Source organism: Crocuta crocuta, unplaced genomic scaffold (genome assembly GCF_008692635.1).
Source record: "Crocuta crocuta isolate KB4526 unplaced genomic scaffold, BGI_CrCroc_1.0 scaffold119, whole genome shotgun sequence".
Taxonomy (NCBI): domain Eukaryota; kingdom Metazoa; phylum Chordata; class Mammalia; order Carnivora; family Hyaenidae; genus Crocuta; species Crocuta crocuta.
The window spans coordinates 8,540,831-8,559,544 of record NW_027551562.1 but is presented as its reverse complement, the minus strand read 5'-3'; the positions used below and the strand labels follow the sequence as shown (position 1 = coordinate 8,559,544).

Genomic DNA, 18,714 nt, shown 5'->3' with positions numbered 1-18,714 from the left:
GAGTTTAACCTGTCTTATGCTCAGAATTCTACTTGGTAAAGACTTTCCTCTCATTATACTGAGTTAGTGTCAGAGTTCTAGGAATCGTAATTTCTAGGCCTTTCCTGTCCATGTACTTGAAGTTAGTTGTCAAATATGATTTTCCTTCATTTCTTGAGTTTTCATTACTCAATTATAATATTTGAAAATGAGCTTATTGTAATGTATTTTAAAGATTTCCATAGAAACTTCATGTGTTTGCACTTTTAAGTTTTCAATTTATGAGCAACATAAATGTACTCTTGTTTGTTTTTTCACTAGCTATTTGTTTACTTCTTTATAATTTTTATAAGGTTTATTTTTGGGAGAGAGAGAACAAATACATACCTCCATGGTAGAGGGGCAGAGAGAGAGGGACACAGGATCCAAAGTGGGCTCTGTGTTGACAGCAGAAAGCCTGATGCATGGATTGAACTCATGAACGTTGAGATCATGACCTGAGACAAAATGGGACGCTTAACTGCTCTGGCACCCCTACTTCCTTTTAATGAATGCAATTTTAATGAGTAGGCGTGCATGTTTTTAAAAATACCTTATATTTCCTTGTTGTAAAAGTTATGTTCATTGTAGAAAACTTAGAAAGAGAAAATAAATTTAAAAATTAGTGGTAACTTTCCCACCTAGGGATAAGTTGTAATCGCTTTTGAAACTGGGAAATGTAAGTCCTCCAACTTTGTTCATATTTTTCAAATTTGTCTTGGCTGTTATGGGTCTCTTGAATTTCTCTATGAATTTTAGGCTTCAGCTAGTCAATTTCTACAAGGAAATTGTATTCCGTACAACACCCAGTGCTCATCCCAACAAGTGCCCTCCTCAGTGACCATCACCCACTTTCCCCTCTCCTCTACATCAACCTTCAGTTTGTTCTCTGTATTTAAGGGTCTCCTGTGGTTTGCCTCCCTCTCTGTTTGTAACTATTTTTCCCTTTCCNTCAGAGAGAGAGGGAGTCACAGACTGAAACAGGCTCCAGGCTCTGAGCTGGCAGTCAGCACAGAGCCCGACGCGGGGCTCGAACCCACACACCACGAGATCATGACCTAAGGGAAAGTCGGACGCCCAACCGACTAAGCCACCCAGGCTCCCCAAACCACATCTTCTTTATCCATTCATTAGTTGATGGACATTTAGGCTTTTTCCATAATTTGGCTATTGTTGAAAGTGTTTCCAGCTGGGATTAAAAAATTAAAAAAAAATTTTAGAGAGAGGGAGAGAGAATGTGGGGGAGAGAGGGAGAGAGAGAATCCCAAGAGAATCCACTCCACTGAGTGTGGAGCCTGAAATGGGGCTTGATCCCATGACCCTGGGATCATGACCTGAGCCAAAATCAACAGTTGGATGCTCAATTGACTAAGTCACCCAAGCGCCTCTCATATTTTCTAAATTTGTCTTGGCTGTTATGAGTCTCTTGAATTTCCCTATGAATTTTAGGATTCAGATAGTTAATTTCTGCAAAGAATCCAGCTGGGATATTGATAGAGATTACACTGAATTTCTGAATCAATTTGGGGAGGATTGCCGTCTTAAGAATATTAAATCTTGGGGTGCCTGGGTGGCTCAGTTTGTTGAGCATCTGACTTTGGCTCAGGTCATGATCTTGGGTTTGTGAGTTTGAGCCCCACATGGGGCTTGCTGCTGTCAACACAGAGCTTGCTTTAGATCCTTTGTCCCCCTTTCTCTCTGCCCCTCCCCCAGGCATGCTCTCTCTCTCTCTCTCTTTCAAAAATGAATAAACAATAAAAAACAGTTAAAAAAAGAATATTAAGTCTTGTGATCCATAAGCATGGGATGTCTTTCCATTTATTTAGGTCTTCTTTATTTCTTGTCAACCATATTTTGTGTTTCCAGAGTATCATTTTATGCTTTTTGTTGGGTTAAATTTATTCCTAAATATTTTATTCTTTTTGAAATGATTGTGAGTGGAAAGGTTTTCTAAATTTCATTTTCAGATTGNTTGCAGCCTTGCTGAAGTCATTTATTAGATGTAATAGTTTTTTTTTTTTTTGTGGATTTTTAAGGATTTTCTATATGCAAGATCATGTCACCTGAAAATAGTGTTTTTTCCTTTTCAATTTGGATTCCTTTTATTTAACTTTCTAGTCTAATTGTCATGGCTGTAACTTATATTAATTGATCTTTGTGTGTTAAACCAGTTTTGAGATAAATACCACATGGTCTTATAGTAGAATCCTCTTATATGTTGCTGGATTCGGTTTGTTGGTATTTTCTTGATGATTTTTGCGTATGTATTCATAAGAGATAATTGGTCTGTAGTTTTGATGTCTTNTAAAATGGCTAGTGTTCTTTCCTGTTATATTTTTTGTGACGAATTAGTGAAGAATTGGTGTGTGTTCTTTAAACATTTGGTGGAATTCACTAGTGAAGCCATTGGTGTGTGGGCTTTTTTTTCTTTGAGAAACTTTGCTGGTTTAATCTCTTTATTTGTTATGGGTCTATTCAGTTTTTCTGTTTGTTTTTCAGTTTGTTTTGGTATTTTGTGTCTTTCTAGGAATTTTCTCATTTCATCTATGGTATTTAATTTATTGGCATGCAGTTGTTCATAATATTCCCTTCTAATCCTTTTTATTTTTTATTTATTTAAAAATTTTAGGTTTATTTATTTATTTTGAGAGAATGAGTGAGAGAGACTGAGCAGGGGAGGGGCAGAGAGAGAGAGAGAGAATCCTAAGTAGGCTCTGCACCATTAGCATGGAGCCTAATATAGGGCTTGAACTCTTGAACTGTGAGACTATGACCTGAACTGAAACCAAGAGTNCCATTCTTTCTGCCCTGATTTTATTTTAATTTTTAATTTTTTAAAACATTATTTATTTATTTGCTTACTTATTTATTTTATTTAAGTAATGTCCGCATCCAACATGGGGCTCGTACTCAACAACCCTGAGATAAAGAATCATATTGTCTTCTGACTGAGCCAGCCAGGCACCCCTTTTCATCCCTCATTTTAGTAATTTGACTCTTCTGTCCTTTTTTCTTGGGCATTTTGTCAATATTATTGATCTTTTCTAAGGAACCAACTTTCNAACAGTGTAGGAGGGTGCCCGTTTCTCCACATCCTCGCCAGCATCTAGAGTCTCCTGATTTGTTCATTTTAGCCACTCTGACTGGCGTAAGGTGGTATCTCAGTCCTCACATCCTGTTTTTAATAGACTTGTTTTGTGATTGAGTTTATCAGAATTATATATATTTTTAACTTCTGACTTTTGCAACTTAAAACTTCAAAAATTTCAAGTTTCAAGAACAGTGCAAAGAAATCTGATACACTCTTCGTCCAGATTTACCATTGTTATCATTTGCTTTACTATTTGAACTCTGCCTGTGTGTCTACATACAGTTTTTAGGGCCATTCAAGAGTAACTTGCAGACCTGATGCCCTACCCTGAGTACTTACATGTGCGTTTCCTAAGGACGAGATCATTTACATACAAAAACATAATGTGGTGATTCAAATCGGAGAGTTGAAAACTCCGAGAGTACGTTTATCTGCTGTACTAACTGGTGCAGTTCAGCAGTTGTCTCGAGTCAGGATCCAGCTCAGGCTCACACATTGCATTTCGTTTCCCCATCGCTTAGTATCATTTAATCTGGTACCGTTTCTCTGCTTTGTTGTGTCCTTTGTGATACTGATATTTCTGAAGAGTATAGACCATTTATTTTATAGAATGTTCCTCTGTTTGGGTTTGCCTGCAGTTGCCTTATGATTATGATGTTACACATTTTGTTGTGGTGGAGGGCGCAGAAGAAGTGATGTTATGTCTTCATTGTGTTATATGAGGAAGCAGGTGAGGTGAGTTTGTCCCATTATAGGCGATAACTTTGTGGAGTTGGCTAGATTTCTCCAGTTAAAGTTAACTATTTTCCTTTCTGTAATTGATAAGTGATTTGTGGAAAAATACTTTGAGACTGTGTATACCTGTTTCTCATCAAACTTCTACATAGCAGTTTTGGCATTTACTGAAGATTTTTACCTGAGTTGGTTGACGGTGGCCAAGTGTTGATGGTCTAACTTCATCATTACTTATCCGCTTATTAGTCAGCATTCTAATGCCAGTAGGAGCTCTTCTGTCCTCCTCTCTGTCCCTTCCTTTCTCCCTTCCTCCCCGCCATCTGCCCTTCCGTCTGTCCATCCGTCCGTTCATCTGTCAGTACCTTGGACTTGTGGATCTTTATTTCATTCAGTGGGTTCTGACCCATTGCTTTCATTCTTTATTATGTGGCCCAGTGGCTAGATTTGGCCGATGGAAGCTCTTCAAGCTGGCCCTGGTGTCCTTTGATATGTTCCCCATCATTTTTTGAGCAGTTCTTTACTTTCTGGATGAAGATATTTATGTACATCTTATACTTTCCCTAATTTGGCTTTGAAATCCAACATTCCTCTCCGGTGTTCTAGTTCCTTTTGTCGGCAAATGGTATTTAGAAGCCNATTTAGGTGTGTGACATTTAATTTGCAAATATTTGTGAATTCCCCAAATTTCCTTCTGTTTTTGATTTCTTATATAATTCTGTTGTAGTCAGAGATTATATTTTGTGTGATTTCAGTTCATTTAAATTTACTGAGATATGTTTTATGATCTAGCACGTTGCCTCTCCTGGGGAATGTTCTATGTACACTTGAGGAGAATGCGTATTCCGCCCTCGTTGGGTGGGGTGCTCGATAGATACCTGCTAGTTCTCCTTGTTGACTTCTTCTGTTCTTATTTTATCTCTGCTCTGGGATTTTTATCATGCTTCCTTCAGTTTCCTTCTGCCTGCTTAAAAATCCAACTCCTTCAGTATTTCTTCCTGAGTCGATTTCTAATTCCCTTGATACATCACCATTCTTACTCTGGAATTTTTACTTTTTTGGGGAAAATAAATTAGATTCTTTTCATTAGGAAGGGTCTGACAGTTGTCACGGTGTCATTGTCATGGGGTATTTATCTGTCCCTGTGGTGATGTTTTCATTGCCCTGTGTACCTTCCCAGCTCCCAGCCTGGCGGCTGGCTTGTTGGAAGAATGCAGTGGGTGTTGTGAGTGGAAGAGCACCTGTTCTGCTTGTGGCCTATGATCTTAGTCTGTAATTTGTCTTCTCCAGCTTCACTTATATTCCCAAATGTGTATGTAGTGCTCTTGTGTCTACAAAAACACATCCTATAGTTTGTATTTTAAATTAAGATGTTTTTAGGTTTTATTTATGTAGTTATGTACGTGTGTGTGCGTTTGTATGTATGTATGTAATTATTTGTTTAAAAGTAATCTTGGGGCGCCTGGATGGCTCAGTTGGTTAAGTGTCTGACTTTGGCTCAGGTCATGATCTCGTGGTTTGTGAGTTCGAGCCCCACTTTGGTCTCTGTGCTGACAGCTTGGAGCCTGGAGCCTGCTTTGGATTCTGTGTCTCCCTCCCTCTCTCTCTTTGTTCCTCCCCCACTTGCACTTTGTCTCTCTCAAAAATAAATAAATGTTAAAAAAAAAAAAGTAATCTCCATGCCCAGCGTGGGGCTTGAACTCATGACCCCGAGATTGAGAGTCCCGTGCTCTAGTGACTGAGCTAGCCAGGTGCCCCCATATCCTGTTTTTTTTTTTTTTTCAATAGTTTATTGTCACGTGGGNGAGCCTGTTTCAGAGTCTGTGTCTCCCTCTCTCTCTGACCCTCCCCTGCTCACGCTGTCTCTCTCTCTCTCTCTCTCTCTCCTAGAAATAAATAAAAAAATTAAAAAAAAAATCTTAGAAGCCAAAACCTGGGCACTAAATATGCTACTGCTTCTAGACCCTCTGAGAAGTTCATAGATACTGTGATCTCTGATTCCAGTCCAAAACCCAAGGAGTCTTTCTGTTTTTTTCCCCCTGTTTTATATTTATATCTTCTTTCTCCATCAGTGAGAAATCTGGCTCCCAGTATTATCAATATACTCATTTTCTCAGTCCTACAATACAGAAAGTAGTTTCAGAATTACTAACCACATCACTATGAAAACAAGACTTTAAGTAAAATTTAAGAATTGTTTGTGCTCTTTTTGTCTTTATACTAAGGATAAATATACAAGGTACTGTGATCAGAAGTTGATTGGGTTTATTCTTTTTTTTTTTTAATATTTTTATTTATTTCTAGGAGAGAGAGAGAGAGACAGCGTGAGCAGGGGGGGATGAGAGAGAGGGAGTCACAGACTGAAACAGGCTCCAGGCTCTGAGCTGGCAGTCAGCACAGAGCCCGACGCGGGGCTCGAACCCACGAACCGCGAGATCATGACCTAAGCGAAAGTAGGATGCTTAACCGACTAAGCCACCCAGGCGCCCCTGATTGGGTTTATTCTTAAATCTTCCCTGTCAATGTAATTATGTTATTTATTTGAAATAGAGTTAGGCTCATTTGTTCTGTTTGTATGCCATTTTAGGGTTCCCCTATCTTTACTGATGGATTTTTTTTTTACTATATAAAACATGAACATGGTTCTAAAAGCTAAAACCTTACAAAACAAAGGGTCATTGCCTCTCTTATCCCTCCCGCCTCACACTCACCTATCCTGTAGGTAACTAATCCTGGTTTTTTTCTCTTGGAGGGGATGTTTGTTTGGTTTTTGTGTGTTCTTGTTGGAAAAAACCTCAGGTAGATGTTCTGATTTCTATTTCTTGTGCATATTACATGTATTCTTTTATATATGGCTTCTTTTCTACCATCATGTTTATCAGCATTTCTTGGAAATCGATCCCTATCAGGCTGAGGAGATCTTCCTCATCCATTTCCACAGCTGTGTGGCACCCAGCGTGCGCATGTGCGTGTGTGTATTTGTGTGCGTGTGTGTGTGTGCACACCACATTCTGTCCACCAGTCTCCTCTGCATGGACATTTGGTTCCCAGTGCCTTGTGATCACAGGTGCTGCTGCAGCGAGTAGCCTCTTCCATATGTGCTTCGTGTGACAGGGCTCGCGTCTTCAGCATAAATTCCTGGAAATGGAGTTCCTGGGTCAAAAGGTTAAAAAACATGTATAGACACACTTATTCGATTTTACCAAATTTCTCTCCCTAAGAGTCACATCACTTTGCACTTACAGGAGCAGTGCACGAGGGTGCCTTTTCTCTATCGGTTTGTCATCTGAGCTCCTTGCTGACCTTTTATGTTTTTGGCAAGTAAATACGTGTGAGAAGTGGGATCTCCTACCACAGGTGATATTCAACATCTTTTTAAATGGTGAGGGCCGTCTTTATATTTTTCTTTTATGCATTACCTGCTCATATCTTTGGCTCATTTTTTTCTTTTGGACTTTTAGCCTTTTTTGTCTCAATTTTATGACCTTTTTATATAGTAGAGCTCTTAGCCCTTTGTGATATATATTGCAAATATTCTCTCTCAGATCATCACTTATGTTTTGGCTTTGTTTATGGTTATTTTTGCTGTATTGTCACAGAATTGAATTTATCAGTTGTTTAAATTCTGCTTGGATTTGCATCATATTTAGACAGCTTTCCCTCTATCCAGGTGTTAGAGGAATTCACCTATGTTATTGAACTTTTTTTTTTATGGTTTTCTGTTTTACATTTAGATCCTAGAACATTTGGCGTTTACTCTTGTGCTTGGTGTGAGGTATGGGTCTGTTTTCATCTTTTTCCAAATGGCCATCCAGGGGTCCCAGTACTGTTGATGAAAAAGTCCATCTCTGCCCCAGTCTTTCAGGTGCTGCGGGAGCTCACCAGGCGCTTGCCCAGTTTGGCATCCAGACCTACGGGCGGCCCTGTCTTCCTTGCTGTCCCTCCGCCACTGGGGCAAGGGGGACCCACGTTGCCGGGTTTTGCTTTATAGTAGGACAGCGGCTGTAAGTGACCCAGTGACGCTGCCGGGGTCACTGCCACACCAGCTGGTACCTGCCTTCTCTGAGCCCGGTTGTTGCTCTTCTGTCTCGCGGTGTTGTCTTTCTCTCCCATGCCTCTTTTGTCTCTGCTTTATGCCCTCTTATCTCTGCTCTGCTTTCTCCCTGTGTCTGCTGCCTTTCTGGTTTTGTGCCTTGTATGCGGACCTGCACGTAAGAGGACTCTGTAACGCTCTCCCTGTCTCTTGGATGAATGAGTGATGGTGGGATGGAGACCTGCGAGCCGTGTGATTATGTTGTTTTCCCAACTTCTCCGCCCACTTCTTCTTAACTATGTTCTTTTCCTCTCCTCCAGCCTGGCTGTTTCTTTGATTTTTCTCGTTTGTAGACTCCAGGCTGTGGTCTTGCTGACTCCTTGTTTCACTGGTTCACACTAACAGTACTTGCGGGCTGTTGACACTTTGTAGATGTCAAGAAAGATCGGATCTGTTGCATACTAGTATTTTTAGAGCTTGTTATTCTTTTATTGAGCAAAATTAACTCGCTGTGACCCACTCAGCTCTCTCGTGAGCTCTGCNCCCCCCCCCCCCCCCTCTCTCAGTACTGATGTTTAAGGTCATCATTGAACAAACCTTCATTACTAGGGGCGCCGTTTCTCTAAAAGATGGAGGGGCATTTGCTCTTTCTCCCTGGCTGGGGACTTCTTCATCATGTACCGTATGAAGAACAAAGACTTCATTCTGGCCCCTGTTATCTTTCCCTACCTTTCTTCAAGGGAAAAGAGTAGAATTTAAGGACGTGAAGATAACTTGTTAGAGCATATTAAACAAATCAAGGCTGCCTATTTCTTATTAAATATTTTAGCCAGAAATAAATGTATTATATATAGGGAAACAGGCAGAGCACAATGGTACAATGGTGAAAAATATAGGCCCAAGTTCGGATCCTACCCTGGGGATGCTGGCTCTGTACTTTTGAAAACTAGTAAGGATACTCGGCCTCTCCAGGACTTGTTTCGTCACCTGCAGGAATGACATACACTAGGAGTGCCTTCCTCTGAGAGTGGCGGGTGGTTGTGGGTGAGGACGTGTGTAGAAGTCCTTGTTGGCACAGGTTCTGATTCCTTTTCAGTGCAAGCGAACGTATCTTTGGCTGTGATGGTGTTACAACCACTCTGTACGCACTCACTGCTCCAGAGGGGTGCCTTGTGGCTCCGAGGTGGAATTCTCAGTTCTGTAGCACTCAAGGATTGTGTCATCAGGCCTCGATGGGTGGAATCTGTTCCTTAAAAAGTGTATATTTTAGGTTTTTTTGAGCATGCCATTTTCTTTTATTATTTATAGTCCTACCTTCTCGTCCCTTGCTGTGATTTTCACAAAACCCGGGGGAAACGAGATCCCAGGGCCACCTGTCTCTTCCTAGTCCCCTGGTGTGCTTCTTTCTTCCCCAACAAGAGGAGGGTTTTGCATAGGAAATTTTCTTTGTTTCTCTTTTCTTGGAGTCTTTCCATTTGTCACCTGTCTGTCTGTCTATCTACGTATTCTTCTGTTTTGTTCCCAAAAGCATTTGAGACAGCTTACAGAACAGAATGCCAAACCAGCAGGTGAGAAGATTGGGCCAAGGTCAGCAGTGAGGGTAGATGAGTGGAGCGGGCAGTGAGAGGCACGCCTGTGTCCTGTGGATTGTTGGGACCGGCAGCAGCCTCGTGCCCGAGCCCGCCCAGCAGGCGCAGAGGCCGGAAGACTTTGTCCGGGAGATAAACTGGCGACGGAGCTGGAGCCCAGTTCTTCCCGCTCCTGCGTCTTGGGAGAGTAGCTTCTGTGTTCTGTGAAATCAAAAACTATGTCACCTTTTTTCCCCCCCCGTCCGAGTTCCATGTGTAGTTGGTTATGTTCTGTAAATGGAGATTTCTCCAGAACTCTCCCCTACGTGGGTCTGGCGGCCAGGAGTTAGGTGGTTCTGCTCATTGACAGGCATTGGCCAGAAATAGACGACGGCAACCACAGAAAGGATCCTAGCGTTTGTGGGTTCTGTTTCTTCAGGGCTGGACGGTTCAGAAAATGTTTTCATGTAGTTGGTGGTCATTTGAGGAGACAGTGTGGCCTCCCACTGGCACTCAGATCGTAGAGCTGCGAGATAGTGCTCGCCGCCGGTGTGGTCTTCTGGATGACTAAGCTGGGTGTTAGGGACACGGTACTTTTCTATAACGCATCCTATGTCCTTTAACAGAGAGTTTCAACAAGGAGGAAAACTTACTCTGAGTCACTTATCATTTCATACTGTGCCTTGATGGTAAGACTTCCGGGGGATGTATAAGCTAGGAAGGGGGTATATCAGCTAGGAAGGGGAGATGTGAACTAGGAAGGGGGTATATGAGCTAGAAAGGGGGTATATGAGCTAGGAAGGGGGTATATGAGCTAGGAAGGGGATATGCGAGCTTGGAAGGGGGTATATGAGCTAGGAAGGGAGTATATGAGGTAGGAAGGGGGCATATAAGCTAGGAAGATTTAAAAAATGGCATCATTATTTGAATTGCAGTAGGGAATATTTAAGTTTTATCTGGTTTGTGCCCCTCTTTCAAACAAACAAAGAAGCAAGACAGAAAAAGCAAAAAGATTATTTCTTTTCTTCCTCTTGGTTTGCAGGTGCCCTCACAACCAATGGCATAAATCCCGACACCAGTGCTGAAATTGGGCGTGCTAAGAACTGTCTGAGTCCTGAAGACATAATTGACAAATATAAGGAGGCCATTTCCTATTACAGCAAGGTGATTTTACTGCTTCGTAAATCCCTACAATGATTGTGTTGTTTTAATCAGGGGTTCCTGGTTTCCACTGTGAAATACTGCAGTACATCCCAGTTATTTGGTTCTGTAAGTATACATGTCTCATCCCATAATGCATGAAACTATATACTAAAACTCTTTTTTATTTCTGATTCAAAATTGTGTATATTTAATTTAATATTTGGAAAAAGGGGAAAAGGATGATCATATAGCCCCACTACTTGGAGATAACCATTTTAACATTTTAATATCCATTTTCTGGTCTTTCTGTCAACATATATTGCCTATATCATAAAAATGGCCAGCATCCTGTACTTACAGTGTGGAGACCTGCATTTTTCGCATGGAGTATCATGTGTTCCTCTCTTTAGTGAATCTTCCACGTCCTGATTTTTAATGAAGTGTGTAGCATTCCGTCTTCTGGATGCACCATTCTTGTTACTCTGGATTTACTTATTTATTTAAATGTTTGTTATTTATTTTTGAGAGACGGAGAGACACATGATGAGCAGGGGTGGGGCAGAGAGCGAGGGAGACCTAGAATTTGAAGCAGGCTCCGGGCTCTGAGCTGTCAGCACAGAGCCTGATATGGGGCTCGAAGCCATGAACTGTGAGATCATGACTTGAGCCAAAGGCAGATGCTTAATTGACTGAGCCACCCAGCATCCCTTGGATTTAAAAAAAAATTTAAATTTCAAATATACATTCTGAAATACTGAAAACAAGAAGTCAGGCTGTACAGAAGAGCGGTAGCAAGCAGAAGATGAAACTCCTACCCTTATTTCTTAGAGTAACAGCTGTTAACAATTTGGTACCTATCTCTTGTGACCTTTATACCTGTGAAATATATATATGAGTGCATATATATCTCTTATTTAGGAAGATGAAACTATACCACGTGTGTTATTCTGTAGCTTGCTTCATTCACTCACAGATTCATCCTAGATGTTCTCCCACTGCAAACCTGCTTGATTCTTTCAGATAGGGTAGAAAGTCTTTTAATTTTTATTTAATGCTTATTTATTTTTGAGAGAGAGAGAGAGAGCGTGAGCAGGGGAGGGACAGATTGAGAGGGAGGCACAGAATCAGAAGCAGGCTCCAGGCTCAGAGCTGTCAGCACAGAGCCTGACTTGGGGCTGGAACTCATGAACCATGAGATCATGACCTGAGCTGAAGTCGGATGCTTAACTGACTGAGCCACCCAGATGCCCGTTGGGTGGAGTCTTCGAAAGTGTGGATGTAGTCATTTGTCAACGCTTTTTGTAAGAGGCCATCAGGACCCCGATACAGGGAGTAGACAGCACCTAGAGCATTTAGCTCTGCTCCCACAGAGCTCACCACGTGCTCTGATTTGCTTAATTCCTACCTTTTGATGGATGCTTAAGTTTTCTCACTTTCCCGTGTTATGAAAAAATGCCTCAGTGAACATTCTTGTATATATATTCTTGTGTTCTTGTGTGATTATTGCTTTAGTTATGATTCTGGAAATTTGGGGCACCTGTGTGGCTCGGTTGCGTGTCTGAGTTTGGCTCAGGTCATGATCTCACAGTTCCTGTGTTTGAGCCCCGTGCCTGACTTTGCACTGACAGTGCGGAGCTTGCTTTGGATTCTCTGTCCCCCCCCCTCTCTCTGACCCTCCCCTATGCACGCTCTTTCAAAAATAAATATTAAAAATTAAGAAAAAAGATTTTTGGAAATTTAATCACTGGATATGACATTTACATTTGTGATAAGTTACTCTCAAGTTACTCCCCAAATTTCTTCTCCAATAGGGAATGAAAAGGTGTAGTTCTATTTAATGGATTCTCTCTTACTACTATTATTTCATTTTAGTTTTCCTTCCCATAGTTGCAAACCAGTGCTGTGATAAATGCCCTGGTAGGGAAATCTTTTTGGACTGATGTGTTTGTTTTTAAGGGGATAGTTCCTAGAAGTGGACTTGAGTCGAAGAGCATACATGGTGTTTTTAGAGTTTACTTAAAATATTGGCATAGTGTCCTTTGAAAGGGTTGACAGTCTGCTCTCTCACAAATNGGGATGGGCATGGAGGAGGACACTTGTGGGGATGAGCACTGAGTGTTATGTGGAAACTAATTTGACAATAAACTATTTAAAAAAAAAAAATATTGGCATAGTGTCCTTCGAAAGGGTTGACAGTCTGCTCTCTCACAAACACCGCCTCTTACATCCTTTTAGAATATTTGTCACTATGATGGACAAAAGTAACTTTTCATTGTTTTAGTTTGCATTTGATTACCAGTGAGATATTGGACATTTTTTTGCTTGTTGGCATTTATATTTCTTATATGAATTACCCATTTGTGTCCTTTGTACACATTTAAGTTAGGGTGTTTTTCTTGTTACTTTGTTATAGCTCTTTATATATGGTGCGTACCAGCTTCTTTTCTTTCATTGATGTCTATTACACATCTATGTCCGAAGGTTGCTTGCTTTTAATTTTGTTCAGGAACTTTTATTTTTGGTTGTGGTCAAACATGTTTTTAATATAGTAAATTTTTTCCTTAGGGGTTTTACCTTTGGTATTATGCTTAGAAATACTTTAACAATAAAATAAAGGGGTTTCCTCTGTTTTTTAAAAAAAGATTTTATTTATTTGAGAAAGAGAGCATGTGTGAGTCGGGGAAGGACAGAGAGAGAGGGAGAGAGAGAATCCCAAGCAGGCTCCGCATGGTCAGTGCAGAGCCTGATGCGGGGCTCGATCTCACGAACTGTGATATTATAGTCTGAGTCAAAATCAAGAGTCCGATGCTTAAATGATGGAGCCACCTAGGAGCCCCATCCTTAGGTTTTTTAAAATCTCTAAAACGGGGATGATGATAGTACCTGTCTGAAAGGGTTGTAGTGAGGATGAGCAGAGCTAAGTATATGGAAAGGGTTGTATTTGATGTTGTTAGCATTTTAAAATATTTATCTCCTTACCTGTAATTTATTTTGTGTACATTATGACACAGCAATAGCATTTATTTTTTCCAGGTTACTGTCTAATGGTTCCACCACAATTTATGGAATTCATACTTTTTGTCTCTGATTTGAAATTCCACTTATACTGAATACATACATATATTGCAGTCTAATTCTGAGCTTTTTATTCCTTTCTATGAATTTCTTTTCTTACTCCAGCATCATGATATTTTATCTCCTGTGGTTATTTAATATGTAGTAGTGTGTCTTCTTTTCTTTAAAATACCTTCTTCCCATCCCAGATTTTCTTGGCTAGTATCATGAATAATAATTCCTCAAGAATCCTGAAATATTTCGTTCATGTTACAAAAAAAAAAAACCCACCAAAAAAAAAACCAGATTGGAATTTTCATGGAGCTTGAAGTAAGTTTTGAATTATTTTTAGGAGAACTCCTATCTTTACAAAATTACTTTCTCTGTAGAATATGTTAGCATCTCTGCACTTATACATCTTATTTTAAGTCCCGCAATACAGAGTTGCAGGTTTCTTCTTAGAGAATGTGAGCATTGTTTTTAAGTTTATTTCTAGTTATTGCATGTGTTTTTGTTAATTTTGTGGGCGAGATTTTTTTTTTTGCCCTTATATTTTTGAACTGCTTATAGCTGATATGTAGAAAGGCAGATTGAGGTTTTAATATTTGTTTTGTAACTGGCTGTTTAAAAATCATAGATATTAAGTACTTTTCCCAGACTCCTTTCTTTTCTGTCTTTTAAACTTTGTTTCCAAGATGATCAAAATGATCATAGCTACATGCTGTAGGTGGGCAGACAGATGGAGAGAAGTCACGTGGCCCCTGTAACTAATTCTAGCAGTTTAGTGACTGCCTGTGGCCTAGAGAAGCAGGCAGAGCCAGGTTAGACCAGGGAGGCTCTGAACGTGCATAGGAGCCAGGCTCTCCCACCTCTGTGGCAGAGCCCCACGGGCGTGGTGGGTGGATGCCACTTTACCAGCCGTGTCTGATGGAAAGTTAGTGGCTGCCCATAGCACCGAGTCAGTGTCGGCGTCAGCCTCATCTCGGGGGGAGAGGCTTGTCTGCCGTGGGCACAGCAGGGAGACCAGGTGGCTGTGGGCTCTGAGTTTCCCCGTCCCGAGAGTGGAAAGAGCAGGCTCTGGAGTAAGACAGAACTGGGCCTGGGTCTCTTCCACTGCGTCTGCGCGGTCTGACCTCAGTCCTGTCGTATGCTCTCAGCCCTGGGTTTCTTTTCTCTCAGATGGTGAGGTTAAGGCCTATTGCATCAAGATTTTTTTAAAAAAAGTTTTTAAAATGTTGATTTCTTTTGAGAGAGAGCGAGAGCGAGAGCACGTGAGCTAGTGGGGGGTGGGCAGGGAGAGAAGGAGAGAGAAAATCCCAAGCAGGCTCCGTGCTGTTAGTGCAGAGCTTCATGTGGGGCTCGATCCCGTGAACTGTGAGGTCATGCCGGAGCCAGTATCAAGAGTCAGATGCTCAACCCACTGAGCCCCCCAGGCACCCCTGCATTGCGTTTTTAACCAGAGCCCACAATTTATAAAATGCCCACTCCTGTGGCAGACTCGTTTATACTGCTCGATAAAAAATTGGTCGTTGTTTCTCCTTCCTTGGTTGAGTCCGTGCCCAGCCAGACGTCGGGGGAGAAACAGTTCCTAGTATTAGGCCTGTGATGCGGGCGGAGCAAACGCAAGTCTTGCCCTTCTCTGGTTGTAGTTTTATTCATTTGCTTCATTTTCCTCTTAGCTCCTTGTCTTTCTTCCTTTACGTCCTCCCCCCCCCTCCCCCCGTGAGGGGACAGTGATACAAGAATGTGTGTACACTTCTCAGATTTGATTTGATCGTATTTGATTTGTACACACATACACGCGCACAGGCACACACACAGGCATGCACTCATGCACAGGCACACGCGCACACCCATCGGGCTACCTCCCCCTCACTGAGGGAGAAGCACCGCTTTTCGGTTGTCAATCACTGTGAGTGACAGTGACGTCTCTCAAGCAGATTCTTGGTGGCTCACAAATGATTTTTTATTAGAGTTCTGATTTGTGGCCAAGGAAATTCTCTTGTTTTAGAAGAAATGAAATGGAGACATAGACATTCTCCCGAGATATTGATGTCATATTTATAGTTGGAAGGAACCTGAGAGAACATAGAGCCTCATACTTTTTCTTAGGTGAGACACTGAAGCCCAGAGAGGGTAAGTGACTCGACTGAAGTCACACAGGGACATTATTTGTCCTGGAAGCTGGGTCTTCTGGCTTCTTCTACACACAGATGAAAAGACAGCTGGATTGGGCGGCAGGGGACCCTCCCCTCTTGAGCTACGGTGTGTGGGCTGAGCTCTCTGTGCTCACCCACCTTTAGCTTTGTTCCTGTGGCCTCTCAGGTAAAGGTCACTTTGTTCCTAATGGCACGGTTGCTCCACGGTAGGCCTGGAGTCAGACAGACCACCGTTCAAATCCTGTCTCCACCCATCACTAGCTTTGTAGCCTTGGGTGAGAAACTTTACTTTTTTTTAAGTCTCATTTTAGAACCTAAAATAAGGATAGTTTAGTTTTTTTTTTAAATTTTTTATAGTTTATTTATTTTTGAGACAGAGAGAGACAGAACATGAGTGGGGGAGGGGCAGAGAGAGAGGGTGACACAGAATCTGAAACATGCTCCAGGCTCTGAGCTGTCAGCACAGAACCTGATGTGGGGCTCGAACCCACGAACCATGAGATCATGACTTGAGCCAAAGTTGGACGCTTAACCGACTGAGCCACCCAGGCACCCCATATTTTAGGGTTTTTGTTTTAGAATTGAATGAGATACTTCCCTCATCTGTTCCTGAAATACTGATCGTACAAATCTGTGCTGGTAGGTAGGACTCAGTAGTGAGAACGAGGCTTGGTCCCTGCATCCCAGAGTTATGTTCCAGGAACACGCTTGTGGGGAGGTTGTCAGTAACTGTCCGTTTTTTACCTAATCCCCGCTGATTGTGGATACCTTTCTACTGATGTATGAACAATTCTTTTTGATCGTAGTTTAAATCTTTGTAATATAATTAAAAATATGTAAGTAGAACATAAACTATGTGAAAAAAATGGAGTTGGCTTTTATTGTCACATAAATGGAAGTTGTTTTAAAGGTTTTGAAGGAAAAGAAGTTATTGAGTTTCAGTGCAATAAAGTCCTTCTGTGAGTTTTTTGTTGTTGTGTTGTTAAATGGTATATAAAAATCGGTAATCTCTGACTTCAGCATTGGTAGTTAGGTAAGAGTAGTTTCTCTTTGTGATTGTGCGTGGTAGTTTTTGTAATGTGCCACAAATTACGTATGTGTTACATACTTGGGAAGAGTGGAGGCTCCCCTTCCCAGCACAGCCCCTTCTTTTTCTACCTTATAAAAATAATTTTAGTAGGAAATAAGAGCTTCTTAACAATTGGCAGATGGACATACGTAGTCTCCCGGACATTTCTGCCTGCCAGGCCCGTGGGGGTCTCAGTAAATACTTGTTGATGGAATGGGGGGGGTCTCCAATGTTTGATGCCTCAGAAGGAGTATCGGTGAGGGACCTCCTCCCCCTCGGGCCGCCCCTAGGCCCTGGTGGACATGGATTTATGTCTGTACGACTTTTCCTCAACTGCAGGTTTCATCAGATACCTCCACTGAAAATCACTCCAGCTCGGGATACTTAGGAAGAAAACAAAACCGGGTTGGAGCGGAAAAGAAAACAGAACAGCTAGTGCGCAGAGTTTCCGCGCCGCAGCCTGGGCGGGGCGGGGGTGCGGCGGCAGCTGGAGGGAGGGCGCCAGGCCAGGGGGCCCGGGGGCCACTCCGCAGCCCGCTCCAGGCTCCGAGCCACACGGCGTGGCGGCTCTCATGGCTTGAAGTTACCGTGGGCAGAACGGTGAGCACTGGAGGTGAGGTCTGAGGAGCGCTGAGCCAGTGTTACTATCGAGCTGGGGAGTGAAGTCCTCAGTGCCTTTTCTGTCACCTGTGTCGTTTGTCCTTCATCTCAGGAGCTGAGAAGCAGACAAGGAGCTGGGAGAGACCATCAGAGAGGCATGGGACACTTAAGTAAAGGGCACACAGTGAAGCGGGGAGCTAGGATGTTTGCAACAAAGTCCAGTGAATTTACAGCTGCTGCAGGTGTGAGAGGGTCTGCGGTGTTTCAGAGCACAGGAGGCGCTGAGTGGGAATGGAGTGCAGGGTATCCACTGATATAATTTTGAAATTTTGTGAGATATCCAGCTGTGGTGGTTGTGTTACTTGAACAAATGCATACATATTTATATGGGCACCAACCTTCTCCGACCCCATAATGACAGACTTCCCCAAATACAGTCCTCACTCCCTGCTCCCCGCTCCCCCTTCCCCCTGTGAGGGGGGCAGTCGCGTCCTGGAACTTGGGGAAGTGCCCTGCAGGGCTTTGGCTTCACCGTAGGACAGAAAATCTTTACTCTCCTTTTTTGACGCGGGTCTCGCTCTGCACCCTGCAGTACAAGAATGCCGGAGTGATTGAGTTAGAAGCGTGTGTCAAGGCCGTGCGTGTCCTCGCCATTCAAAAGCGGAGCATGGAAGCCTCAGAATTCCTCCAGAACGCGGTGTACATCAATCTTCGACAGGTGGGTGCACGTCCCCGTCCCGTGTGTGGAAGAGTGAGCGCAGCTCTCCTGAAGCTTGCCGTGACCCTGCCGCCAGGATGCAGTGGCTCCGTGTGGACTCTGCAGCCAGAGCTCAGTACCCTAAGTACTGTTTTACGTTATGGTTTTTTACTTTCAAAATTCTGATTTCTTTTTCTTAAATTTTAGAGAGAGAGAGGGCATAGGTGAGCAGGGGGGAGGGACAGAGAGGAGGGAGAGACGGAGAAAGAAAATACTAAGCAGGACCCATGCTTAGCGTGGAGCCCAACATGGGGGTCGATCGCACGACCTGAGCCAAAATCAAGAGTTGGACGCTCAATTGACTGAGCCACCCAGGCGCCCCCAATTCAGAATTTTCTATCCTTAAATTTTTTCTTGATTAGGGAAACCACTTTGCCTCTTACCAGCTTTGTGACCTTGGTCCGGCTCTGCCTCTTGTTACTTGTGATGTGACTGCCATTTGTAACCCTGTCTGGGTGGTTAGGTTTCTAAAACACGAAGTCTGGGAAAG

The 18,714-nt window shown here is 42.5% G+C and overlaps 1 protein-coding gene across 2 annotated transcripts in view; it reads left to right on the top strand.

Annotated features, from left to right (window-relative positions):
- Nucleotides 1-18,714, top strand: part of TRAPPC9 (trafficking protein particle complex subunit 9) — a 544,285-nt gene that overhangs the window by 28,023 nt on the left and 497,548 nt on the right. For both annotated transcript variants that reach the window (XM_077749979.1, XM_077749978.1), the window contains 2 exons: nucleotides 10,485-10,606; nucleotides 18,060-18,185. In XM_077749979.1, coding sequence (XP_077606105.1) covers nucleotides 10,485-10,606; nucleotides 18,060-18,185 — 248 coding nt within the window. The remainder of the gene's footprint in view (nucleotides 1-10,484; nucleotides 10,607-18,059; nucleotides 18,186-18,714) is intronic.